Genomic DNA, 27,200 nt, shown 5'->3' with positions numbered 1-27,200 from the left:
GCGCGGTGGCTCAAGCCTGTAATCCCAGCACTTTGGGAGGCCGAGACGGGCGGATCACGAGGTCAGGAGATCGAGACTATCCTGGCTAACACGGTGAAACCCCGTCTCTATTAAGAAATACAAAAACTAGCCGGGCGAGGTGGCGGGCGCCTGTAGTCCCAGCTACTCGGGAGGCTGAGGCGGGAGAATGGCGTGAACCCGGGAGGCGGAGCTTGCAGTGAGCTGAGATCCGGCCACTGCACTCCAGCCTGGGCGACAGAGCGAGACTCCGTCTCAAAAAAAAAAAAAAAAAGTTAGCTATAGAGAAAGGGAAAAAGCACATGGTCTGGGTTTTTGAAGACCTGGCAATGAAAGTTGGAGGCTTCCTATTTTGTAAAATCTGACCAAACATGGAAATAACAGGAAAAGATGTCTGAGTCTGGTTCACAGTTGTCTAACATCATCAGCATTTGTAAGGGTTAATACTAAAAAAAAAAAAAAAAAAAAAAACTTCCAAATAACGTAAAATTTTGGAAGGTAATGTTTTAAAAATATTTTCTGCATAACTTTTCTGAACCATACACTTATAAATATGGAACTTAAATTTAATGCTGCAGTAAAGTGAAAGCAAAAATGAATGTAGGGAAAATGGATTAAATTAGTCAATATTCTCCAGGCCAAAGGCCTTTGATCAATATTTTGTCTAATTTTCTCTTTCCAGCATATATCACAAACATAAAAAGGAAGAATATTCCACTTTTATTGGGGGTCAGCTGGGAGGGCTAAGAGGATACAGGATTGATGGAATTTGCATAAAACTGGGCAGGACTTTTTAGCTTGTTAATATCTGTATTGTGATTGAAAGTTTACTGGAAAAATGTGCTGATCTCAAAACTACACTAGTTCTGCCATGACAGCAAGAGAGTGGAACCAACAAATTCTTTCATCTAGAAAGAAAATGAAAACCAGAACTTGAATAATGGAATGTATCTCAGATCTGGTACTGAATGTGGAAAATTCGAGTAGTAGTACATTGGTACTACTAATAGTATCATGTACGGTTTTAAACTTTGGCTAACAAGATGTACTCATAATGATAGGTAATGCTTCAACCCCAGTCATCCGTCTGAGTTTCACAAGATACAGAATCAGTTCATTCACAAGTATTTATTGAGTGCTTACCATGAACCAGGTATTGTTCTAGCTCTGAAGATACCACCATTAAAGAATAGTAAAAAATAAAAATCCCTTTTGTCATGGAACTTGCATTCTAGTTGGGGAAAGACAGAAAATGCATACAAAGTAAGTCAAATGTAAAGTATCTTAGATGGTGGTTAAGTGTTATGATGAGTTACAAAGCAAGAAAGTGGGTAGGATAACATCCTGCCCCTTAAAAAAGCACTAGGGAAGACGTTAATGAAAAGATGATCTTAGCCTACATACCTGAAGCGAGCCATACAGATAGTGGCGGAAAGTAGGTTCTAGGTTAGGGGAAGAGAGGGGTAGGGCAAAAGGAAGATTATTCCTTTTTTTCCATGTCCTTCTATCCAGTGTGAATTTGCTAGTCCTGAGTATATTTATTTATTTGTTTTATTGAGGTCTGAGCTGTGGAATAATGGGCTACATTTGTTTTCTTCTCTATACTTGTTTGTACTAAAAAAACGCTAATTAATGCAGCTGACAATAATGTGTACTGAAACCCAGACACATTGAGGCATTTAACTTTTCTGGGAAAGCTGTAGCTACCATCGGCGTATGATTTATGACTATAAAAGTCAAATAGTTGAACCTGGGGTAATCACCCAGTGGATGCGATTGGTTCTTTGGCAATTGTGTCCGAAACAAAAGCACTCTGTCTTTTATGGTCAGCATTTTGCTAAGCTCCAACTAGGTTACTCCACATTTACTGATAGGAGAATTGTAATGAGAAACACCAGTAAAAATGAGAGGTTGACCCCAGTAGAAAACCAAAAGCAGGTTCTTGTGGCTCTCCCAGGTGCAGATTTGAAAGAGACACTATTCCTGATAAATAAATAATTAGGTTATTACAAAGACCAATATTTTCTTTTGTCAGAATTTTAATCACTGAAATGGTATAACCACAATTTGTATTTTTGCCTGAAATAGGAGTGGAATTTGCTGGTGTTAACAAATGCAAGAACAAAATAATACTATGTAAGTTTAGTTAACTGTTTTTCAATAGCCTTTAGAAGAATTTTCTATAATACACACATACTTTTTTTTTGAGATGCTAAAATAAATTTTAATAATTGTTTGTTACATAACATACTGTGTAGCTATTTGATGAAATCTACCTCTGTAATAATTATTAAAGTAAGTCTTGAAATGTATGACAAGAATATATTAGTTTTTTGGGTACAATTTCCATGAAAATACGTAAATAAGAAAACAAATAACTAAAATAAGAAACAGGAGGTTTTTTATACATACTGTTGTCATCATATGAAATTACTCTATTAACTAAATTAACCTGACATTGTCAGTCTTAAAAGCAAAATCTAAACAAAACTAATTCTCAAATTTATTTAATTTTAGTAATATATTTTATTTAACCCAATATATCCAAAATATTTTCATTCTAATATGTAATCAATATATAAAAATTATTAAAGAGATGTTTTATATTCTTTTTTCATACTAAGGCTTGAAAATCCAGGGGGTATTTTATTTCATTTATGTATATTTATTATACTTTAAGTTCTAGGGTACATGTGCACAACATGCAGGTTTGTTACATAGGTATACATGTGCCATGTTGGTTTGTTGCACCCATCAACTTGTCATTTACATTAGGTATTTCTCCTAATGCTATCCCTCCCCCAGTCCCCCAACCCCCGACAGGCCCCTGTGTACACACACACTTATTTCTAAAAGAATTAATTTTAATTACACAAGCCGATTATGTTTGGATAATCAAATTTAAAACATGACATTTATGTGTAGAGCCCTTTTTATCAGCCACCACCCCAAATCCTGATTTTCTTCAAAAGGTAACCACTGTGATCACTTTGATATGTATTTTATGACTTTTAAAGAATTTACATATGTATACACATATACACACAATACATGTATATGCTCACACTGGTAGGATAGTTGTGTAAGAAAATAAATGGTATTTATATACCTATATCTGTACCTTGCTTTATGCCAACAACATGTCTTGGGAGTTATTTCCCATGCTGGAATGTTAAGACCTACCTCTTTCTTTTCACTTACTGCATAGCAGTCCACAATATGGTTATACCATAATTAATTGCCCTCTTATTTGGACATTTAGCTTGTTGCACACTTCTCAACTACAAGCCATGCAGCAATGAACTCTGTAGTGCCCTTGTGCAAGTGATTGGGCAGTGGTTTTCACTGTGGCACCCAGACCAGCAGCATCTGCATCACCTGGGAACTTGTTAGATACAAATTCTTAGCCCTACCCTAGACTTACTGACTCATAAACTGAGGGTGGGGCCCAGCAATCTGTAGTTTAACAAGCCCTTTGGTGAATCTGATGCATTATAAAATTTGAAAACCACTGGCAGGTATGTCTGTCTGTACAGACATACATGTGTGGATACAGTCAGTTCTATAATGTAACATATGTGTTCTTAAACACCACTGTGCTATGCAAAAGTATGTACTAAAAGGCCACAGGGCTTATGAGAAAAATGAGGTTGGGGCACAACAGTTAAAAACTTTATCAGTGGCACATTAAAAACAAAAGCTGGGAGCCCAATACAAATGATAGCGCGGTTTTATACATGTTAAATGGGTAAATACACAAATGCTACAGTAAATATGGCACCTTCCCTTGAAAAGACCAGAAGTTTGCTTGTGTAAGTTGGTATTGGAGGGGTTGTCCCCTTTGAGTTTTTGGGTAGCGGCAGAAGGAGGGTTATATGAAATTGGAAGGTAAGTTGGTTTAACACCAGATGTGGTGAGTGTGGCTCCTACCCCACGTGGTGAACTGAGGCAGTTGGTCATGTTGAGGTGTGTGCATGTGTGCATTTTGTGTATTCCTATATGGCTCAGTCCATTTGGGTGCAGTTTTCTGCTTTTTCCTAGCATTTCTTGTGGATAAGCAAATGTGAAATTGGAGTTATGTTCAAATTTTCCCCCAATGTATCAATTTCCTTGGAATAAATTTGCCTTTTCAATACAGGTGTCATAGCTGTATGTATGGATGCTGACTCTTTTGCATACATTACACAAAATAACTCCATACACTGTACTGAATGCTGTTTTTCACTGAATATTTCTTAGAGCTTTTTCCATATCACCACATAGTTACTCATTTTTTTTTAAATGGCATTTAAAGCATTAAGAGATGACTAAATTGATCTCCAAAATGCTTGCAACAACCTACACTCCCATCAACATGCTTCCTACACTTTGGCCAATATGACCTATTATCACATGTATTAACTTCTGCCAACCACTAATTAAATGTCTCTCTCCTTCCTCTCTCGCCCTCTCCTCCCTCCCTCTTCTCCCTCACCTCCACAGAGACATTTACATTGTGAGGAATGCCTCTCATAAGTACACTGATAGAAAAAGAACTTTAAAAGTGTGAAACAGGTGGCGAGGTGGTGTTGAAATGCTAAAAAAAAAAAGGAAATGAATATGAAGAAAACATAAAAACCTATTAAAAAGGCAGAGAAAAGGAATTTCCTTTCTACTTATTTTTCACTTCCACCTTTGCTAAATACATCTTATCCACTTTATGAGATAAGATATTGAGTTGACCCTGTAGGGATTCCATCTATCACTGTAGCTGGTTGACGTCTCCAAAAATGCAGCTTACACTATTAATCCATTCACTTCAGCAAAACATGCCTAAGGGCATCAGATTCTTCTGTTTATCAGTATTGGGTTCCTTGGCCCCAACAAGCTCAGCAGATACAGCTGAACAGAGTGATGTGATGGCTTCAGCTCTTGAGTCTGGGGCTTCTAACAGCAAAAGTGACAGAAATAGTGGCTCATGCAGGTGTCAGATGTTTTCCTGTAAAGAGGTTGGCAATGGATGTAAATGCTTCCAGCTGAGCACATTACCAGGCAGGATAAGCCATAATGATTTAATAATGAAATCACATTGGTTTATGATCATTGTTCTTATTAGGAAATATCATTGCTTTTTGATGATTTATGATGTGAAACTGAGTTTTCATATAAACACTGTGATTTGCATTTATATGTAATATATATTTGCATATGTATATATATCTGAGTCAGAATGACTTACTAAAAGTAATCACCAAAAAAAAAAGAGGATGCAATATTGATGTAAATATGCCAAAAATATTTAAGGAAATGTAGAAATTATGAAGATTATGATGTTGCCGCTTCAAAATAATATTAGATGCATTTTCCTTTATGTGAAAATGGCAGAGAACTAGTAGCCGGAACAATCTCTGTTTTGCAATTAGGCTTTTGCACCTTGAAATCACAAACTATGATATTATTGATAAAATATAAAGAATATATATGAGGGTTATATAGAACCACCATTTCCCTTCTAAATTAAGGACTTGCTTTCCTGTCCTCATTTCTCCTCATGTGTGGAGAAATGGAGAGAGAGAAAAAAGTTTGCAGGAGAGAGAGAAAATGGAGGAGAGAGAGAAAAAAAGAAGAGGGAGGAAGAACATTTTGACTTATAAAAGAGCTTTCAGTCTCATAGGGCCTAGAACAGTTGCTCTGGAGCAGTGAAGGACACTATAGAAGGCTTCTCTCTCTCTCTTTGGTCATGATTCTTTGCTCTATCAGCTGTGATGACTTGTAAGTACAGTTCCTAGGATCCACCCAGGGTGCAAAATTTAGTGGTGAGTTGCAAGGCCAAAGCAAAGCATGTCTCTCACTCATCTGCACTCAATGTCAGGTACATAATTTGGGAAGCCCAGTGCAAAATAAAAATGTGGGGCCTCTTGTTCCAAAAGCAGGAAAAAATGCCATTGAGGGTGCTAAAATATAAAGCCTTGCCCTATCTTTCATGACTTTCCTCTTTCAACTTGTCATGGTATTGTTTTATTTGCTATTCAATGCTATTATAAGAAAAATTAAAGACGTAAGTCATTAGCATGAGTGTTACTTTTCATCTCAATATTGTGCAATGTCAGTTTTAAATGCAAACATAAGAGCATTTAACTTGTACGTGGAATCACCAAAATTACACAGTTTGTATTTTGTAGCTTGTTTGTGCATATGTATTTTGTTCTTACCAGCATGGAGGAAATGCTGAACAAAACTCAACTTTTTATTTCACTTCTTAATACATGTTCATTCTACCAATACTCTCTACCTTTGGTTTACTGATGAGTAAGGAAGGACTAAAAGGAAAAGAAACTATAGGTTATTGTATAAGTCTGTTCTCCCACTGCTAATAAAGACATACCTGAGACTGGGTAATTTATAAAGGAAAGATGTTTAATGGACTTACAGTTCCACATGGCTGAAGAGGCCTCACAATTACTGTGGAAGATAAAAGAGGAGCAAAGTCATGTCTTACATGGCGGCAGGCAAGAGAACTTGTGCAGGGGAACTCCCCTATATAAAACTACTGGATCTCATGAGACTTATTCACTACCATGAGAACAGTATGGGGGAAACCACTCCCATGATTCAGTTATCTCCACCTGGCCCCACCCTTGACACATGGGGATTATTACAATTCAAGGTGAGATTTGAGTGGGGACACAGCCAAACCATATAATTCACCCTTTCTCTGTCCTTTTATGTCATCATTTTCAGTGTAGGTGTTTGGCCAATACAGGGAAGTAACAGGTATAAGAAAGGTTATGACAGGATTCCTTGGACATTCATGTTTCTTAGAATGCCACTACCTTCTTTTGGTCATTGAAGCAAATTCTGGTTCGAATGAAAAGTATGGCCTCTTAGGGCTATCAGAGCTTACTCAGTTCTAGATGTATCATATTTACCTTGTATTTGTTTGGCATCTCACTAAACTACGCACTGTGGGCCTGATGGAGTCCTGTGCTCCTGGGGCATTGTGAATGCTGTGTGAAAATGGGGCTCCTAGGAACAGCAGACACATATTGTGCACATTTTCTCTGCTCACACACACATGTTCCATTGTCTCCTCGGGCTCCACTAAAAAAATACAAGTTCAAAGATAAAATAGTTATGAATTTCAAGACACTGGCAGGAGAGGATTACATTAAGTGCAGAACCCTTCTCTGTGTGGGGCCTGTGTGACTACACAGGTTGCACGCCCACAGAGCCAGCCCCTTCTGTATCAGGCAAAGCTGCTGGAAAGCCTGAAGCCTCATTAGCATGCCATGTATGAAGGAGCCCAGCTCACAGCAGGCTGGACATTGCCAATAGTGTACCAGTGCAAAATAGTTTCCCTGAAACCATTTAATACACTTATTTCAAACTCAGTTGAATTGATATCATTGAGACAGCTAGGTCTCCTAGAGTGCTCCCAGTGCCAGGAGGAGTGCCTTTGAGATGGGTCTTTGAAACCTCAAAGTTATAGCTAGAACCAGGTACTCATCATTGAATCACTCTCTCTATATCTCTTAACATTTTTTCTTTCTCATAGGATTTCCAGCAGGAGAGCTCCAGAAGCCTTTCTTTTGGGGAACAGAATATCCTCGGTGAGTAAATGAGTAAAGAAACCAGTTACCAATTAGGAAGAACATGTTGCTTTGGTAGAGGACAGAAGAAACAAAGTCAGTGGTTATTCAGCAGAAAGATGCCATGGAATCTGGCATTGGTCAGCTGTACTCTTTTTGGGTATTTGTTTTCTGATCCTTATTACCAGGGTGTATGACTGGACAGGAAGGCCAACTTACACATAGGTGGCTTTCATTTTTATGCATTTATTCTCTTACCCATTAACTCATACTACCAGTATTTGGACATTGAAGGATTGTTGGGATTTGAATTGATGGGATGAGTCTAAAACCATTCCAGATAGAAGAAACAATGTGAGATAAGGAGGAAAAAGTGTTTCTATAATGGCAGAGTCTAGTTTGGCTAGCCAAATGGTACATGAAAGGCAGTAGTGGAAAAGAAGATTGAGGTTTGATATTGGAGGGCTCTGCATGTCAGGTAAGGAGCTTGGATACTAATAGGCAATAGAAAATATTGAAAGTTTTGAGCAAGTTAGATAATTGAATTTATCTTTAGAAACATAACGTAAGAGAGTCCTTCTGACTCTCATCTTCTGTCTCTGCCTTCTACTTACAAGGACCCTTGTGATTACATTGGGACCATTCCGATAATTCAGGATAATCTTCCTGTTTTAAGGTCAACTGATTAGCAACCTTAATTCCATCTGCAGCTTTAATTGCCCTTTATTGTGTAACATAACATATTCACGGGTTCCAAAGATTAGCATATGGACATCTTTTGTAGGCCATTATTCCACCTACCACATGTGTGTTACAAAGTCAGTTATCACCATGGGCAACTGGAGCTCAGTCTTGCTGGGGAACTGTAAAACATGCTTCAGAGTGATCCCACCTCAGGCACATGGGAGCTGGGGTATTTATCTATCCTCCAACTCACCTTCCATCATTGATTGAGGGCTCCTACCAGGGGTACCTGGCAGTGCCCATCCTAGGCCAAGAGGGCTCTAATGGCTGGAGAAAGTCCTTAGGCAACTAGTTTCAGGTGCTGACATTTGAAGGCTGTCAGATTGGTGTGCTCAAAAATAGGGCTAAGAGGACATGAGCAGTCATCGATAAAGCTTACTACAGGGAAGCACCATTGTTAGAATAAAGAAAAATTCCAGGTTCTTATTTAACCAAATCCATTAATCATATCCCAGGCCTCAGCTGCATAGTTTTCTTTGGTGTTCAGATGTTTGGAATCAATTTGCCCTGCTTTTAAGTTTAGAAATATATATAATATATATTTTTCTATAATATATATAAATTTAATATAAATTTACATTTATATAATATATAAAAATTTAATATAAATTTACATTTATATAATATAAATTTAATATAAATTTACATTTATATAATATAAATTTAATATAAATTTATATTTATATTTATAAAATAAGTATAAATATATATTATATATATTTCTAAAAAAGGTTTAGGATATTCTTTAAGTTCCCTTCAAACTAAAAAAGTCCTAGAATTCTTTGATTCTGCTTATTGTTGACAATTTAACTGAGCTTCTATTACCGTGATTATATAGCTGGAGATTAGGAAATAGTCTGGTTAGATTTTTGGAGTTATTGATTAAGTGATTTGTTTATTGGGTCTGTGGGCATGATTTTCTGATATAAAAGCTAAGATCATCAAAACATAGGAGTTAATGTTAGTGTCTATTTGTTTGTACCTTAGGCTAGGTCATAGCTAATACTTGAGTGTGACAGAGAATTTTTTTTCCTAAGGACTTCTTTGTCCTCATCCACTTAATGAATAGCTATTATGTATCATTTGCGTTCCCAGCATTGGGAATATGAAGATGCTAAAGACATGGGAGTCACGGTCCAGTGAGATGGCTTCCCATACGTTCATCTATTCTGTATTAATAAATGGATAGCCTCCAGAAACAAGGGAGTGGGTATCCTTTCTGCTCACAGTGCTCAGCTTAGTCCTCACCTGAGTGTTGAGTCCAATTATGAGGCATGAACAAGTTGAATTATTTCCAGAGGAAAGAATCAGGACTGTAAATAGTTGAAGACAATGTTTCTCAAAATGTGTGTTCCATGAAATAGTAAGAGAGGTAAGTCATCCTCCCCTTCCCTCAGTTTTGGGGAATCATAATAATTATCACCACAAAAGTTTCCTAGAAGCTCTGCAAGAAAGAAACCTATTTAGATGTGTTTAATACAACTACCTTTTTGGTACCCATTAACCATCCCCACTTCTGACCCCAGCCCCCCACCACCCTTCCCAGACTCTGGTAAACCATCCTTTGAAATGTAGAGGTTCCCAAACTCCCCTGCGTTTTGGGAAATGCTGATCTAGAATTCATGACTGAAGAATAAGAGTTGAAAGAACTTAATAACACTTGAAGGGGAACCTCATAACTGTCTGCATATTTTTGAAGGAAAGTTAAGGTGGTAGAATGACTTATTATATTCAGGAGATTCAGCAGGTGTTCAGTTAGAGGCTACACTAGACCAATAGATGGAAGCCATAGAAAAGACATTTCAGATCAGCATTATGGAGAGCTATTATGTTTAGACCTGCCCAAAGAGGGAATGGATTACCTTAGAAGGGGATGAGCTCTTGGTCATTGGAAATACCTAAGCAGAGTATTATAACCATTTGAATGGGTTTTTCTAAAGGGGCCCATTCCTCTAGTAAGAAGTTGGACCAACCATTTGAATGGGTTTTTCAAGAGGGGACCCATTTCTGTAGTAGGAAGTTGGAGTAGATGACCTCTAAGCCGTTTCCAACTCAGAAATTTTTATGAATTTATGATTCAGGCATAGGGCAACCCTTACTTGATAACAGTGTGAGTTCATGGTTAATCTAGACAGCGGTATAGTTGTTTTGTTGTTGACAGCAAATCTGTGTGCATATGTTAAACCCACTGAGTAATAAGAACAAAAGAGAAACTGAGTAGGTAGTAAAATGGTGTCTTCTCTATTTTATTTTTGGAAGACTAGATCGTCAATGCAAGAAATCTTCCAGTTTCTGGCCAGCCAGTCACGGTTGCATTTTAAAAGGGAGAGTTTATTTTTTTATGCTTATTTATTTATTTATGAGATGGAGTTTTGCTCTTGTTGCCCAGGCTGGAATGCAATGGCGTGATCTCACTGCAACCTCCGCCTCCTGGGTTCAAGCAATTCTCCTGCCTCAGTCTCCCAAGTAACTGGGATTACAGGCATGCACCACCATGGCCGGCTAATTTTGTATTTTTAATAGACACGGGGTTTCTCCATGTTGGTCAGGCTGGTCTCGAACTCCTGACCCCAGGTAATCCGCCCATCTCAGCCTCCCAGAGTGCTGGGATTACAGGTGTGAGCCACCACGCCTGGCCAATGACATGCTAATTTAAATACTCTTCATTGATAAAATAGAGGATGTGAATCTAATATTATGAAATATTATTATTGTCAGGCTTAGTCATATAAAATTACTTTTTCTTTGTCTTTTGTCCAAAGGATTGTGATTAAGTAACTGAGAATTGAAACTTACAATGATTCAATCATTTTCTGAATTCTCTATTACCTTTTGCAAATAGGAAGCTTGTTGGAGCAGCCCCTCTTAAAGGACATTCATTGCACAGCAATTTCTATAAGCTTCCATTGTTCATGCCTTCAATTCATCCAGTCAACAGCATTGACTGAGGGTTGTAGAGGACCAAGTACTTATTCTCAGAGCTGAGAGACCTGGAACAACTAAATGTTGCAATCTGCACACTGATAGCTACTGCCTCAAAAATTAACACTATGTAAAATTACAAGTTTGTCCCACACTGCTATGATAGCTCTATGATTGAAATGCATAATTTCACTCTTACTTCTTTAATGAAGGTTTGCAATGATGGAAAAACAGTAGGAAGCATTTTTTTTCAAATGCAAATTACCTTACAGGAAAGAAATAACAAAGGAAAGAATTGCCACCAAGGGGAAAAATTAAATCTTACACCACTTCCTTGGGTGTAGTTGAGACAAACAATTAGCATGGTAAGGATCATTATGTCCTGTAATAACATGCCACTTTAAAAATTTCCATTCCTTCCAGTTATGGGTCCTATCTATTTGCTGGGTGACTTTGATGTTGCATGTCAGGAACTAACTGTGAGATATTTTTAGCATTATTGCAAATCTCATGAAGAATCTTCACAATAAGGATTCTAAGTGGTGTGTAATTCTCATCCACAGGTTAAATGACTAAATTAAGATGCATATAGATCTGTCACTTGCATGAGATGGTAAAGTTAACTAATCAATTAGTTAAATCATTGTTACTTTCTTTTTTTTTTTTTTTGAGGCGGAGTTTCACTCTTGTTGCCCAGGCTGGAGTGCAATGGCACGATCTCGGCTCACCACAACCTCCGCCTCCCAGGCTCAAGCAATTCTCCTGCCTCAGCCTCCCTAGTAGCTGGAATTATAGGCATGCGCCACCACGCCCAGCTAATTTTGCATTTTTAGTAGAGACGAGGTTTCTCCATGTTGGTCAGGCTGGTCTCGAACTCCTGACCTCAGGTGATCCACCTGCCTCGGCCTCCCAAAGTGCTGGGATTACAGGCGTGAGCCACTGCGCCCGGCCTATCATTGTTACTTTCTTACTCTGCACAAAGTATAGAGGATTTACCAATGAACAAGTAGATAAGGGAGTGGCCTCAATAGAACTTATATTTGAGAGAGAAAATCCCAGGCACATATATGGAAACCCCATTGTTGATTTCTTCATATATTCTTAATATGCTTTGCTATGTAACAAAGCACCACCAAGCAACCATTTATTAGCTCATGATTCTGTAATTTGGGCAGGACTGAGTTGAGACAGCTGGTCTCTGCTTTGTATGGTGCTGGCTGGGGTCACTTAACGAGGGCTGGAGGATCTAAGGCGACTTCACTCACCTGTCTGTGCCCCAGTTGGGCTGGCTCTCGTGGCTGGGGCATGGCAGGGCCTCTCTCTCTTCCTTTGGAGTCTCTCAACTTCTGGGGTTTCTCGCTTTCTTCATTTGGCCTCATTCCCTCTAGCTGGGTAGTTGAACTTCTTTGCAAGTGACTTCCAAGAAGGTGGAAAATGGAAGCTACTTTCTTAAGGCCTAGACCCAGAAGTCATACCTGACCCCTTCCACTGCATTCTGTTGGTCATAGCAAGCCCTAAGGCCAGTCCAAATTTAAGCAGAGGGAAATAGATTGCCTCTTGATGGGAGGAGGGGATATGTGCATTCAGGGGTAGGTAGAATTGTTGGTGGTGCGTTTTATAGATAATCTACCACATGCTTCTTCAGAGGTGAAGAGAAATAAAGTGGCACCTTTTTCAAATCTTTGCTATTCAGTTGTCATCTTGTCTGCAACAGAAAGAGGAACGTGACTACCTTTGAAAATAGAGTGATCCCTTTTAATCTCTACTCTGTTCCTTTTTTTATGACTACATTTGGAAAAACAATTTAACTTCTAAGATTATAGTGACTTCTCAGCAAGTTTCCAGATAAAAAATAAATTATATATTTACTGACAGGATCTTTTCTGCCTTGTTTTAGGTGTTCATAAATATATAGCTACAGCAGATATAAAATCATAGAAAGCTTAAGGCTGAAAGGGACTTCAGAAATCATATCTTTCACATCCCTAATTTCACAGAGTAGGGCACTAAGGTTCATATGTGGTCATAATGACAATGTTAGAATTTGTATTTTCTTTGTCTATTTCAATTGGAAGGTATGTTTAGATTTTTTACAGCTTTTGGGTATGGTTATTAGATTGTTATTACCATGGTGACTAGAAAGCAGTTTATCTTGGCTTTCCATTGAAAAAATTAAAGGATTATGGTCTGAGATTCATGCTTGTAATTGTCTCCAAATTATGTATTTATGCCATAGATCTCTGAGTTATGGTGCTATAGGAGTAATTGTTGGACATGAATTTACACATGGATTTGATAATAACGGTAAGTACTGGTTCATTTTCTAAGCTGCTGCTTTTGTAATAATGTTGACTATATGGATGTTAATTGTTATGATTGTCTTTGCATAGCAGCAGCATCATAGCTTGAAGATTATCCAAAGCAATGTGATTACTGATTGAAAACTTTTCCTTGTGTCTTGCTGTGATGGCTTGCAATAAATAAACAATTGTTCCCATTGGTGATCGGGGTAGACTTTAAAAAGCAGCCTTGTAATTTCAATAAAATTAGCTTTGCATTTAGATCAGGATTGCTGTAGCTGCCACAATAGTTACAGGGATTGATTTATAGCTTCTCCCTTTGTCATTTATTCATTGTCTTGAAATTTTCTCCCTGGAGGAGCAAGCTCTGCTCCAACGATGATTATATATGCTGCCAAGTTAGGACTTGCTGAGTTAGGACTCTGGAGCTTGTCTGACTGGTTCCCTTTTACGATTTCAAAAATTATGCAATGCTTATTCTCTATTTTTCTCTATACTGGCTTATATTCTGATTATTATTATTATCCTTATTGAGACAGAGTCTAGCTCTGTCGCCAGGCTGGAGTGCAGTGGCGCAAGCTTGGCTCACTGCAACCTCAGCCTCCCGGGTTCAAGTGATTCTCCTGCCTCAGCCTCCCGAGTAGCTGGGATTACAGGCATGTGCCACTATGCCCAGCTGATTTTTTGTATTTTTAGTAGAGACAGGGTTTCACCATGTTGGCTAGGATGGTCTCGATCTCCTGACCTCGTGATCTGCCCACCTAGGCTTCCCAAAGTGCTGGGATTACAGGTGTGAGCTACCACGCCCAGCCTATTCTGATTATTTTAAAGTCTATACTTTCCTAATAATCTATGTAATAGGATATACTTTGTATCCTGATGACATTTAAACAAAAGGAAAAAGCAGAATATGACATAAACTAAAGAAATGGCTTCCTTTGAGAGTCCTCATCATTGTTGATCAGCACTCTTCTCCTTTAACTTTGGAGTATTATTGGAAGGCCACATGAAATCTCTGAAACTTATGAATTAGTAGCAAATGACTATCACATCCACACCCACACAATGATTTACAGGCAGTCTCAGGAACCAGCTGCCCTAAGGCAACGTTATATAGAAGGGGACCTCTTTCTTCCATCCCCGTTGTATCTCCAACATCCTTTCCTGGATGCCTACCCCAGGGCCAGAGACCCTCTGGCTCTTCTAGAAAAGTCTTCCTGTACTCCCACCAGCCCTTCCTTAATCACCTAGATTTTTTGCTCCCCTGGTCTTCCCTTTTCTGTTAAAATGTGGCTAACTTGTAGTTATCTGACTCTGCAGAGCTAGACTTTCTGCCTTTGGGTGTTTGGTTTAGCTGAGATGAGAGTCTTAGCTAAGAAATAAAAGCTAATAGTCCTTTCTTCATTCTGGGCCTCTCGATAGGAAATTTAAGTACAGTTCCTCCCCAGAACCTTCTGGAGAACTTCTGGAGTCTTTCTCAAAGGACTGAATCTAATGGTGGCAATTTCACTCTGTAACCAATGCTTAGAACAGTGCATTGCACATATAAGTAAGTGCCCGGTACCTATTTAATGATTGATTGGTTAGTGGGTAGAGGACAGTGACTCCATACTATCCCAGGGGGTGGTGTTAGTAGTAGGTAGCGTTGCTGAAGAGTTTTGGATAGTTCCAATTAAAACAGCTTTACTTAGGGGACTTTTTTTGTAAGCTGTGTAATTAAATTTAAACGATGCCTCTGATTCTCATAGTAACCTTGAATATAGAAGACAGTCTAGCAGCATCCAAATTTTGTTTCAAAGGATGTAGAGAAAATGAAGAGTGGGCACATAGCAAGAAAGCATGTATAATCTTTCTTCCCGTTATGTTTTGGAGATTTTCATTCTTATTCCAAGTTTTCTTTTTAGAGCAATCTTCCTTGTCTAAGTAGGACAAATAGGTCTTCTATCCACACTAGTGGCTGTGGAATGATTCATAACAGAGGTTTTATGTGTCTTTCAGCTCCTGGCAACTTGGAGGAAATAGGTTCTTATAGGGCTGAGTCAGGGTCTATGATCGCACAGTATGGATGACTCACTGGGGCTATTCCTATGGATCATTTGGAATTTCACTGGTAGTAATGCTCTGATTACCTCCATGGGCTTTCTGAATGAAGCCATTTTATTTCATAATCCAGTGAACATTTTTGGGTCAAATCAGGTGAAGACACAGAATCCAAGGTTGGATAAGACTAGTATATGTAATAAATTGATGAATCTCATTTTTAAGGTGCTCTTTGTTCCTTAGAAGGAAAGCACTTCCTCAATTGTCTTTATCCTTTTCACCCTTTTTACAATTAACCTGTGACATTGGAGAGAATGCAGGAGCTGATCTCAGGAGGAGTGTTCCCTGCTGTTATGACTGTTTTTTGAAGGCTTGTCGAGGTGAGGGAAAGGGAAGATGAATTTACTTTCCATAAATAACACAAATGTCTTCGAACTTTTTTTTTTTTTTTTGCTAGGTAGAAAATATGATAAAAATGGAAACCTGGATCCTTGGTGGTCTACTGAATCAGAAGAAAAGTTTAAGGAAAAAACAAAGTGCATGATTAACCAGTATAGCAACTATTATTGGAAGAAAGCTGGTTTAAATGTGAGTACAACTGTGGCTAAGGGGGCACCTTGTGGTTCATTTTTCCTCATTTGGACATTAGCTTGCTTTAAACCATTAGTTCTCAAAGCGTATTTACAAGATCAACAGCATCTGTCTTCCCTGGGAACATTCTTGAGTCCTACCCCACACCTACTGAATCAGAATCTTTGGGGTTGGGGCCTGGTCATCCCTTAACCAGGCATGAACTTTGTCCTGATATATTGCTAGGACTGGAAAAATACCTCAATTCTTGCTATGCCTCAAATCTATTATACTTGTAGATGAATTTAGGTAAAAATTCATGTGCTTCTCTTAAAGGGAATGTTTATAAACACTGACTTGGTTCTCCTGGTTCTTAAACCATGCTCAGCCCAAGTGAGACCACTGCTCATTCAGGCAGAGAAACCAGAGTCAGTATCCTTGAATGGTGTCTAGCTCTTTTATCAGTGTCCTGGACAGCCATTTCTCTACCTATACATTTTTAAATATCTACAACTGTGACATGAGAAGACCTAAAATGGGTGCTTCTGTGTATCTCTATATAGTACAGGGGTTTTCACACTGTGAAAATTTATCTGGAGTATATGTTGCTTCAAGAAAAGCATACAGAAAAGGGTTCTAGAGTCAGACATGGGTCCAAATCTAGATGCAACTAGTTTTATGAACTTGGGCAAGTTACTTAATGTTCCTGAGTCTCAGCATCTTCATCTGTGAAATGGGTCCATGTTTCTGAACTCATTGATTTGTTGTAAGAATTAAATGAGCAAAGCAACGCGAAACACTAGCACAAAGCCTGACACAAAGCAAGTGATCAATGAAAGATAGTTAATATTCCCGATCCTTTGTGAGATACTCATTAGTACCTTATCCCAGGAAAAAACAAAGCCAAAGATTTTTGGGTTAAACCCCCTCCCCTCAAAATAGAACAGTTTTCTTGGGGGAAGGGAATTTATATTTCCTTTTGATTATTATATACAGGCACGAAGATGAAACTTTTCACTTAATTGAAACAAATGTATCCCCATACTAGCCCTGAGAGATACAGATATTACTAAGTGTACAGGTTTTACATATGAGGTTCAAAGAGATTAAACTGAGGTTCAAAGAGATTAAAACCCATGTTAGAGTCTAGATTAGAGTTTATGTCTGTATGACTCCAAAGTCCATACTCCTTCCCCTATATCATGCTCAGGTTCTTATTTTAAATTCATTTTATATCTGGGTGATGTGTGGGTGGACTGCTCTTCACCATTCATTTTGGCCAAAGTCAGAGATTGAAACTTAATTCTGACAAATGTGTACCTTTATCACAAGGACGATAGAAAGGGCATGCCTGTCTTAGCATAAATCCACTTAACCATCAGAAAACAGCTTCAGCTTCATTCCCACAGGGGAGGAGGTGGCTTCCTTTGTGGATATAAGGGCCATGCTTTATTTTTCTGGCTTCATTTATAGGAGCCATTCCTTTGTGCCTGAATCTTGCTTTGTAATGAATTCGAGGGAGCTCAGATGGGGCACTACAGATGCAGACTGTCAGCAGCTGTTGAGTCTTGTTGTTGTTGTTCCTTTTTGTAGCTGTTGAGTCTTGAGTCCAACCTAGGGCCATGTGGTCTACTGAGGCAGACCAGAGTTCAAGGAGCCAGAGGGATGAGGCTGCTCCAAAAGGCTCTATTTTAGATATAAAGCTTAGAGTGAATGGCTGGGCATAGTGACTCATGCCTGTATTCTAAACACTTTGGAAGGCCAAGGTGGGAGGATCACTTGAACCAAGGAGTTTGATACCAGCCTGGGCAACATACGGAGACCCCATCTCTACAGAAAATTTTTTAAAAAATCAGCTGGGTGTAGTGGTGCATGCCTGTAGTCCCAGCTACTCAGGAGGCTGAGGTGGAAGAATTGTTTGAACTCTGTAGTGAGATATGATCAAACCACTGCACTCTAGTCTGGGTGACAGAGAGAAAGAGCCTGTCTCAAAACACACACACACACATACACACAAACCTCAGAGTAAAAAGGAAGGAGATTAAATTTAATCTTCAAGAGCCAAGAGGAGTTAGGACTTGAGAAGGTAGCATATTAGGAAGCAAAGGCTCTGGAGACAGAAGACTGCTTGGGTTTGAATCCCAGTGACATGCGAGCAGTTTACTTCATCACTCTGACTTAGGTTCACTAGAAGCAGAGCCCAAGAAGGGGTTCCTTAGGTCATTGATTTTTTTGAGACAGTGTCTCGCTGTGTCACCCAGGCTAGAGTGCAGTGATGTGATCTCGGTTCACTGCAACCTCTGTCTCCCTAGTTCAAGCGATTCTTCTGCCTCAGCCTTCCCAGTAGCTGGGATTACAGGCGCCATCCACCATGCCTGGCTAATTTTTGTATTTTTGGTAGATACGGGGTTTCCCCATGTTGGCCAGGCTGGTCTCGAACCGCTGACCTCAGGCAATCTGCACGCCTCGGCCTCCCAAAGTGCTGGGATTACAGATGTGAGCCACCGCACCCAGCCTAAGTCAGTGATTTCTTCAGAAAGTAGTTTCAGGAAAAACCTATAATGGAATGAGGGAAACCTGTTGGTTTCAGGAAATGTTTAGCCTCACCCTGATTCCACAGAGGATTCTGGAGCACGAAGTGCACCACAGAAATTGTTCAGCCCAGGTACTGGGCTGTTCAAATTGCACATCAGTCAATTACTGGAAGGTGGGTTATAACCTCCCAGCAGTCTCCAGATGAGGTGACTCCCATAAGCTAAGGTTGATCTGGCTGTTAGCAGTTGTGGGAATGGGTGTACAGTTTAGGTAGAAAAGGGGATCTGGTGGGATATCAACATCTGCTACACACTCAGCTTTAGATCCTCGTTTGTTGAGCAAGGATGGTGGTAATTAGCACTTACCTCATAGGATTGTGGATAACAAAGAATATACATAAAGCAGGAATGATAGCTTTTGTATACTGAAGCTAGGAGGGTCCTGAGTGATTACAGTGAATAATAGTTTCCAAAGATTTATTTTTGTTCCTTGATATTGCTTGATACCTGGGTGACTGGGTTAGCTAAAAAGTAAAGAGTTGGTAAGATCCATGGTTTGAAAGTTTCAAGCAAGGTATGTTAGTTTTCTGCTGCTTGCTATAACAAGTTACTATAAACTTAGTAGCTTAAAAGAACATAAATTTAATTTATTAGCATACAGTTCTGTATGTCAGAAGTCTGACATGGATCTCAATGGCCTAAAATCAAAGTGTCAGGAGGGCCACATTCCTTTCTAGAGGTTGTAGGGGAGTATCTGTTTCCTTGCCTTTTCTAGCTTTTAGAGGCTGCCCACATTCCTTAGCTCATGGCCCCTTCCTTTTTCAAAGCCAGCAATGGCCAGTGGAGTCTTCTCATGTTGCATCACTCTGGCACTCTCTCTCCTGCCTCCCTTTTCCTCTTGTAAGGACTTTTGTAATTACAATGGGTCCACCTGGACAATCCAGGATAAAGTCTGCATCTCAAGATCCTTAACTTAATCACCTCATGTAAGTCTCCTTTGCCATGCTTTATTTTTCCAGCTTCATTTTGTAGGGACCATTCCTCTGTGCTTGAATCTTTCTTTGCAGTGAATAAGGTAACATAGTCACAGATTCCAGGGATTAGGATGCAGACATCTTTGGGAGGCCGTTATTCTGCCTATTACACAAGAGTTGAAAGACTTTTCTGTAAAGGGCCAGATAGTAAAAAATTTAGGCTTTGTGGGGCGTATGGTCTTGTTACAATATTTAATTCTGCCATTGTAGCAAGAGAGCAACTATAGACAATACATATATGAGTGGGCATGACTGTGTCCCAATAAAACTTGATTTAGGAACACCAAAATTTGAATTTCATATAATTTTCATGTGCCACAAAATATTCTTCTTCTTTTGATTTTTCCCCAGTTGTTGAAGTAGGTAAAATCCGGTCTTACCTTGCAGCCTGTACAAAAACAAGGAGCAGGTTGGATTTGGCTTGTGGGCTGTATTAGTTTAGAATATTTTTGTCCTAGCTCATTTAAAGTTTTAAGAAACAATCTTGAATATTTGCAATAATTTCTTTACCATGCTTGGCTGGTTGTCATACATATTGCAGACCTCAACCTTGTGATCTGCACTCCTTCTGTTTGATTTTTGTTCCCTGGGAGAACCACTTTCCTTTTAATTTTTCATGGAAATTGCTGAAGGTAAAATGATGATAGTTGGTCTATGAAATCTTGTTCCAGTGTGGATGGTAAATTTTTGGAAACACAGGCACAATGAGAAGACTACTGAAATTATATGAGTTAATCAGAGAAAGTAACCTGTGTATTGACATTCCTATTTTTTCCCATTAAACCAGAGTCACTCAGAATATTGTTAACATTTTATTGGAGCTGGCTAGATTGGTTAGAATGAAGAGGTAGATGACAAAGAAGTGTGTAGCATAATAAAATAGAAAGTATTATATTCAGGAGCACCTTGCTGAGGATAGTGTGCCATCTTACAATATATTATGCCTACCTCTGATTTATTGGATGTGATTTTCTCTTTAAAATATGATACTTTTCTTGCTATAATACTCATGTCCCTTGCTGAATGATAGTTGAGCATGAAACACTCATTTTTTTTTTTCCTTTTTTCTTTCTGTTAGGTCAAGGGGAAGAGGACCCTGGGAGAAAATATTGCTGATAATGGAGGCCTGCGGGAAGCTTTTAGGGTATGCGCTGCTACATTTGCTGTGGTTCTAAAAATCAAGCCATAAAACACCATATGGGTGTCCCTCAATTCATACCACAGCCATATTCTTGAGGAGTTAGATATTATGGAATTTCTGTAAATAGAAGTGTGTCTCCCTGTTGACCCTATTATATAAATAGAACTAGATTTCTTTCTTTTTGGGGTGTAAAGTCACCCTAAAGAATAATATTTATTAAGAATCATGTATTTAAAGAATAGCTTTTAGAAAATACATTCACCATCAGATCAAAGCATGCTACAGCAATCTCCTTGGGGCTAGGTTCATTTGTTTTCCTGAGTAGAGGTGTTTCTGTAGTCCTCCTATAAATTTCTCTGAAAACATCAAACTTCTAAATTATGACCAGAGGGCAGTGGTTCTCATATACTGGGCCAAGTGATAGTTCATAATAACGTTTTCATCATCCACTAGTTTGTGGTCAAATAAGAAGCATAAGGATAATGCAGAAAGATTTCATAAAGCTAAATGCATTCAATTTAATGACCAGACTGTTATTCCCGGTTATATCCTTCCTATATTCTAGTTGAAATATACTTTGTTTTATAAAATGAGGGCACTAGAAGATGATAGTTTTTCTCTTACATGTCAAAATGAAAAAAGGTGATATGCAGACCCCAAAATGTATTGCCATAGGGGCCTTGCCATTGTATTAGATTTGTTTGTCCCCTGGTAGGAAGAGAAAGAACAGCTTTTTTTCCCCAAGAGTTATTTAACATCTGAATGCTTTGGTCCAGCTGCTTTGGTATACATTGAGCATAAGGCCTTTCTGCAGGTGTACCTGCCTCACTGGTAAGCAACAGGACATGGACTTGTGTTTCCATGTGTTTCCTTTCTTAAAGAAAATTTTGACATGATGCATTTTGCACGTGGCAGGAGTAGATATTTACTATTCCTGTGCTAGATGAGAAAAGAGAAAAACCCACCATTGCAGAGACTCATCTCTTCCTCTTCTCTCACCAGGCTTACAGGAAATGGATAAATGACAGAAGGCAGGGAGTTGAGGAACCCCTTCTACCAGGCATCACATTCACCAACAACCAGCTCTTCTTCCTGAGTTATGCTCATGTGAGTAGACTGAGGAAGGGGCATCAGGGATGAGATGCAGGACTTGAATTTGCTCCCTTGATCAAAGATTTCAAAAAGTTTAATGGTATGACTGATTTTTCATGAAAGTTTTATCTTGCTGATTATTTTTAGGGTAAATCTCACCTCCTTAACGTTCTATAGTACATAATTAATTAACTGATTGAATCAAGGTGTATTGGTATTTTTTAAATCAAATGGGTTACTAGCCCTGCGGTAATTCATTTGATAGTTCCTCAATGTATCTTGACTTCTTAATGTGTTTGATACTATTTGTAACCACTTCTAATAACTTGTTCTTTGGCTTTCACCGGCCTGCCCTTTCCTATATTGCTTCTCCTTTGCCTCATTTGCTGACTTTATGCCACCACTCTCAGCCTGTGGGGGACCCTCAGGGTCATGTTCCCAACTATCTAATGCATATGCAGAGACCCCTAGAGCTGAAAAAGAACAAAGGCAAGGAGAGTCATGTCACTCTTTTGTGAGTTTAATAGGCTCTTGGAGCAGAAATTGAAAGGAAGATGTGCACGAAATACAGCACAATTCTGAGTTTGAGACTCTGGCTAATGAGGCAAGTGCCAAATCTTTATTAGTTATTACACTGGTTCATGTCATAAACATACAGGCAACCTCTTCAAAGAAGTCAGGGATAGGTCAATAAAGGTTTTCTAATGAATGGCCTCACAGTGGGCAAATGTGTATGTGTATGCTCAAAGCTAGACAAAAATTTTCATCAGTACAACCTTTTGTTCCTAAGTCTTTGCTTTCACTGCTAAGTAAGCTCATTCTCACACAGGTCTTTGCTCAAAGCTAGACAAAAATTTTCATCGTACAACCTTTTGTTCCTAAGTCTTTGCTTTTACTGCTAAGTAAGCTCATTCTCACACAAGTCTTCTATAATTCACTTTGGTCAAAGGATTCTTGCTTGCCTGGGGTCTTTTATTTCTTAAAGCTAATATAAAAACACTAAATAAATTATTATTTAGCATCCTGATGTCAACAAAACTCTAGTCAACAACATGACTTACCTTTTAGTCTTCCTGTTTCTATCATTTCATCCTATATTTAGATTTTCCTGGTTAGAAAGCCTGGATTCTTAGGTCTTATTTGATGCATCTGTCCTCATTTTTATAACATGTATTCCAGAAGCCAGATGTTTCATACTTTTTAAAAAATTATACTTTAAGTTTTGGGGTACACGTGCAGAATGTGCAGTTTTATTACATAGGTATACATGTGCCATGGTGGTTTGCTGCACCCATCAACCCGTCACCTACATTAGGTATGTCACCTACATTAGGTATTTCTCCTAATGCTATACCTCTTCTAGCCCCCAACCCTCCAACAGGCCCTAGTGTGTGATGTTCCCCTCCCTGTGTCCATGTGTTTTCATTGTTCAACTACCACTCATGAGTGAGAACATGCGGGGTTTGGTTTTCTGTTCTTGTGATCATTTGCTGAGAATGATGGTTTCCAGCTTCATCCATGTCCCTGCAAAGAACATGAACTCATTCTTTGTTATGGCTACATAGTATTCCATGGTGTATATGTGCCACGTTTTCTTTATCCAGTCTGTCATTGATGGACATTTGGGTTGGTGCCAAGTCTTTGCTATTGTGAACAGTGCTGCCATAAACATGCGGGTACATGGCATCTTTACAGTAGAATGATTTAAAATCCTTTGGGTATATACCCAGTAATGGGATTGCTGGGTCAAATGGGATTGCTGGTTCTAGATCCTTGAGGAATTGTCATACTGTCTTCCACAATGGTTGAACTAATTTACACTCCCACCAACAGTGTAAAAGCGTTCCTATTTCTTTACATCCTCTCCAGCATCTGTTGTTTCCTGACTTTTCTAATAGGCTTCAGGTGGTATCTCATAGTGGTTTTGATTTGCATTTCTCTAATGCCCAGTGATAATGAGCATTTTTCCATATGTTTGTTGGCTGCATAAATGTCTTCTTTTGAGAAGTGTCTGTTCATATCCTTTGCCCACTTTTTGATGGAGTTGTTCGTTTTTTTCTTGTAAATTTGTTTCAGTTCTTTGTAGATTCTGGATATTAGCCCTTTGTCAAATGGATAGATTGCAAAAATTTCTCCCATTCTGTAGGGTGCCTCTTCACTCTGGTGATAGTTTCTTCGGCTGTGCAGAAGTTCTTTACTTTAATTAGATTCCATTTGTCAATTTTGGCTTTTGTTGCCATTGCTTTTGGTGTTTTGGACATGAAGTCTTTGCCCAAGCCTCTGTTCTGAATGGTATTGCCCAGGTTTTCCTCTAGGATTTTTATGGCTTTAGGTCTTATGTTTGTTTAAGTCTTTAATCTATCTTGAGTTAATTTTTGTATAAGGTATAAGGAAGGGATGCAGTTTCAGTTTTCTGCATATGGTGAGCCAGTTTCCTCAACACCATTTATTAAACAGGGAATCATTTCCCCATTGCTTGTTTTTGTCAGGTTTGTCAAAGATCAGATGGTGGTAGATGTGTGGTGTTATTTCTGAGGGCTCTATTCTGTTCTGTTGGTCTATATATCTGTTTTGGTAGCAGTACCATGCTGTTTTGGTTACTGTAGCCTTGCAGTAAAGTTTAAAGTCAGGTAGCGTGATGCCTCCAGCTTTGTTCTTTTTGCTTAGGACTGTCTTGGCTATATGGGCCCTTTTTGGTTCCCTATGAAGTTTAACGTAGTTTTTTCCAATTCTGTGAAGAAAGTCAATGGTAGCTTGATGGGGATAGCATTGAATCTCTAAATTACTCTGGAAAGTATGGCCATTTTCACAATATTGATTCTTCCTATCCGTGAGCATGGAATGTTTTTCCATTTGTGTTCTCTCTTATTTCCTTGAGCAGTGGTTTGTAGTTCTGCTTGAAGAGGTCCTTCACATCCCTTGTAAGTTGTATTCCTAGGTATTTTATTCTATTAGTGGCAATTGTGAATGGGAGTTCACTCATGATTTGGCTCTGTTTGTCTGTTATTGGTGTACAGGAATGCTTGTGATTTTTGCACATTGATTTAGTATCCTGAGACTTTGCTGAAGTTGCTTATCAGCTTAAGGAGATTTTGGGCTGAGACGATGGGGTTTTCTTAATAATCATGTCGTCTGCAAACAGAGACAATTTGACTTCCTCTCTTGCTATCTGAATACCCTTTATTTCTTTCTCTTGCCTGATTGCCCTGGCCAGAACTTCCAACACTATGTTGAATAGGAGTGGTGAGAGAGGGCATCCGTGTCTGATGCCGGTTTTCAAAGGGAATGCTTCCAGTTTTTGCCCATTCAGTATGATATTGGCTGTGAGTTTGTCATAAATAGCTCTTATTATTTTGAGATACGTTCCATTCAATACCCAGTTTACTGAGAGTTTTTAGCATCAAGGGGTGTTGAATTTTGCCAAAGGCCTTTTCTGCATCTATTCAGATAATCGTGTGGTTTTTGTCATTGGTTCTGTATATGTGATGGATTATGTTTATTGATTTCCATATGTTAAAACATCCTTGCATCCCAGGTATGAAGCCAGCTTGATCATGGTGGATAAGCTTTTTGGTGTGCTGCTGGATTTGGTTTGCCAGTATTTGATTGAGGATTTTTGCATCGATGTTCAACAGGGGATATTGGCCTGAAATTTTCTTTTTTTTTTGTGCCTCTGCCAGGTTTTGGTATCAGGATGATGCTGGCCTCATAAAATGAGTTAGGGAGGATTCCCTCTGTTTCTATTGTTTGGAATAGTTTCAGAAGGAATGGCACCAGCTCCTCTTTGTACCTCTGGTAGAATCGGCTGTGAATGTGTCTGGTCCTGGACTTTTTCTGGTTGGTAGGCTATTAATTGCTGCCTCAATTTCAGAACTTGTTATTGGTCTATTCAGGGATTCAACTTCTTCCTGGTTCAGTCTTGGGAGGGTGTATGTGTCCAGGAATTTATCCATTTCTTCTAGATTTTCTAGTTTATTTGCATAGAGGTGTTTGTATTTCTGTGGGATCAGTGGTGATATCCCCTTTATCATTTTTTATTGCATTTATTTGATTCTTCTCTTTTATTCTTTATTAGTCTGGCTAGTGGTCCATCTATTTGGTTGATCTTTTTAAAAAAACAGCTCCTGGATGCATTGATTTTTTTGAAGGGGTTTTCATGTGTCTGTCTCCTAAAGTTCTGCTCTGATCTTGGTTATTTCTTGTCTTCTGCTAGCTTTTGAATGTGTTTGCTCTTGCTTCTCTAGTTCTTTTAATTGTGATGTTAGGTTGTCAATTTTAGATCTTTCCTGTTTTCTCTTGTGGGCATTTAGTGCTATAAATTTCTCTCTACACACGGCTTTAAATGTGTCCCAGAGATTCTGGTACTTTGTGTCTTTGTTCTCATTGGTTTCAAAGAACATCTTTATTTCTGCCTTCATTTTGTTATTTACCCCGGTATTCATTCAGGAGCAGGTTGTTCAGTTTCCATGTAGCTGTGTGGTTTTGAGTGAGTTTCTTAATCCTCAGTTCTAATATGATTGCACTGTGGTCTGAGAGATTGTTTGTTACGATTTTCTTTCTTTTGCATTTGCTAAGAAGTGTTTTACTTCAAATTATGTGATCAATTTTACAATAAGTGCAATGAGGTGCTAAGAATGTATATTCAGTTGATTTGGGGTGTAGAGTTCTGTAGATTGCCTATTAGGTCCGCTTGGTCCAGAGCTGAGTTCAAGTTCTGAATATCTTTGTTAATTTTCTGTCTCGTTTATCTAATATTGACAGTGGGGTGTAAAGTCTCCCACTATTATTGTGTGAGAGTCTAAGTCTTTTTGTAGGCCTCTAAGAACTTGCTTTATGAATCTGGGTGCTCTGTATTGTGTGCATATATATTTAGGATAGTTCTTCTTGTTGCATTGACACCTTTACCGTTATGTAATGCTCTTCTTTGTCTCTTTTGATCTTTGTTCATTTAAAGTGTTTTATCAGAGATTAGGATTGCCACTTCTGCTTTTTCCTTTCCATTTGCTTGGTAAATATGCCTCCATCCCTTTATTTTGAGCCTTTGTGTGTCTCTGCACGTGAGATGGGTCTCCTGAATACGGTACACTGATGGGTCTTGACTTTTTCCAGTTTGCCAGTCTGGGTCTTTTAATTGGAGCATTTAACCCATTTACATTTAAGGTTAGTATTATTATGTGTGAATCTGACCCTGTCATTATGATGCCAGCTGGTTATTTTGCCCATTAGTTGATGCAGTT

General features: G+C 38.7%; 1 protein-coding gene and 1 long non-coding RNA gene across 3 annotated transcripts in view; one reads left to right on the top strand and one right to left on the bottom strand.

Moving 5' to 3' along the window:
• PHEX (phosphate regulating endopeptidase X-linked) overlaps window positions 1–27,200 on the top strand; it is a 224,096-nt gene that overhangs the window by 180,541 nt on the left and 16,355 nt on the right. Inside the window, exons 16-20 of the mRNA XM_007991285.3 lie at window positions 7,553–7,607; window positions 13,489–13,556; window positions 16,050–16,180; window positions 20,809–20,874; window positions 21,874–21,978. Coding sequence (XP_007989476.1) covers window positions 7,553–7,607; window positions 13,489–13,556; window positions 16,050–16,180; window positions 20,809–20,874; window positions 21,874–21,978 — 425 coding nt within the window. The remainder of the gene's footprint in view (window positions 1–7,552; window positions 7,608–13,488; window positions 13,557–16,049; window positions 16,181–20,808; window positions 20,875–21,873; window positions 21,979–27,200) is intronic.
• The window catches only part of LOC103231704 (uncharacterized), a 62,644-nt gene that overhangs the window by 20,551 nt on the left and 14,893 nt on the right, over window positions 1–27,200 (bottom strand). The window lies entirely within an intron of this gene.

Source organism: Chlorocebus sabaeus, chromosome X (assembly GCF_047675955.1).
Source record: "Chlorocebus sabaeus isolate Y175 chromosome X, mChlSab1.0.hap1, whole genome shotgun sequence".
Classification (NCBI taxonomy): Eukaryota; Metazoa; Chordata; class Mammalia; order Primates; family Cercopithecidae; genus Chlorocebus; species Chlorocebus sabaeus.
Note: the sequence above shows the minus strand (reverse complement) of the source record. Positions and strands in the feature narration are given on the sequence as shown.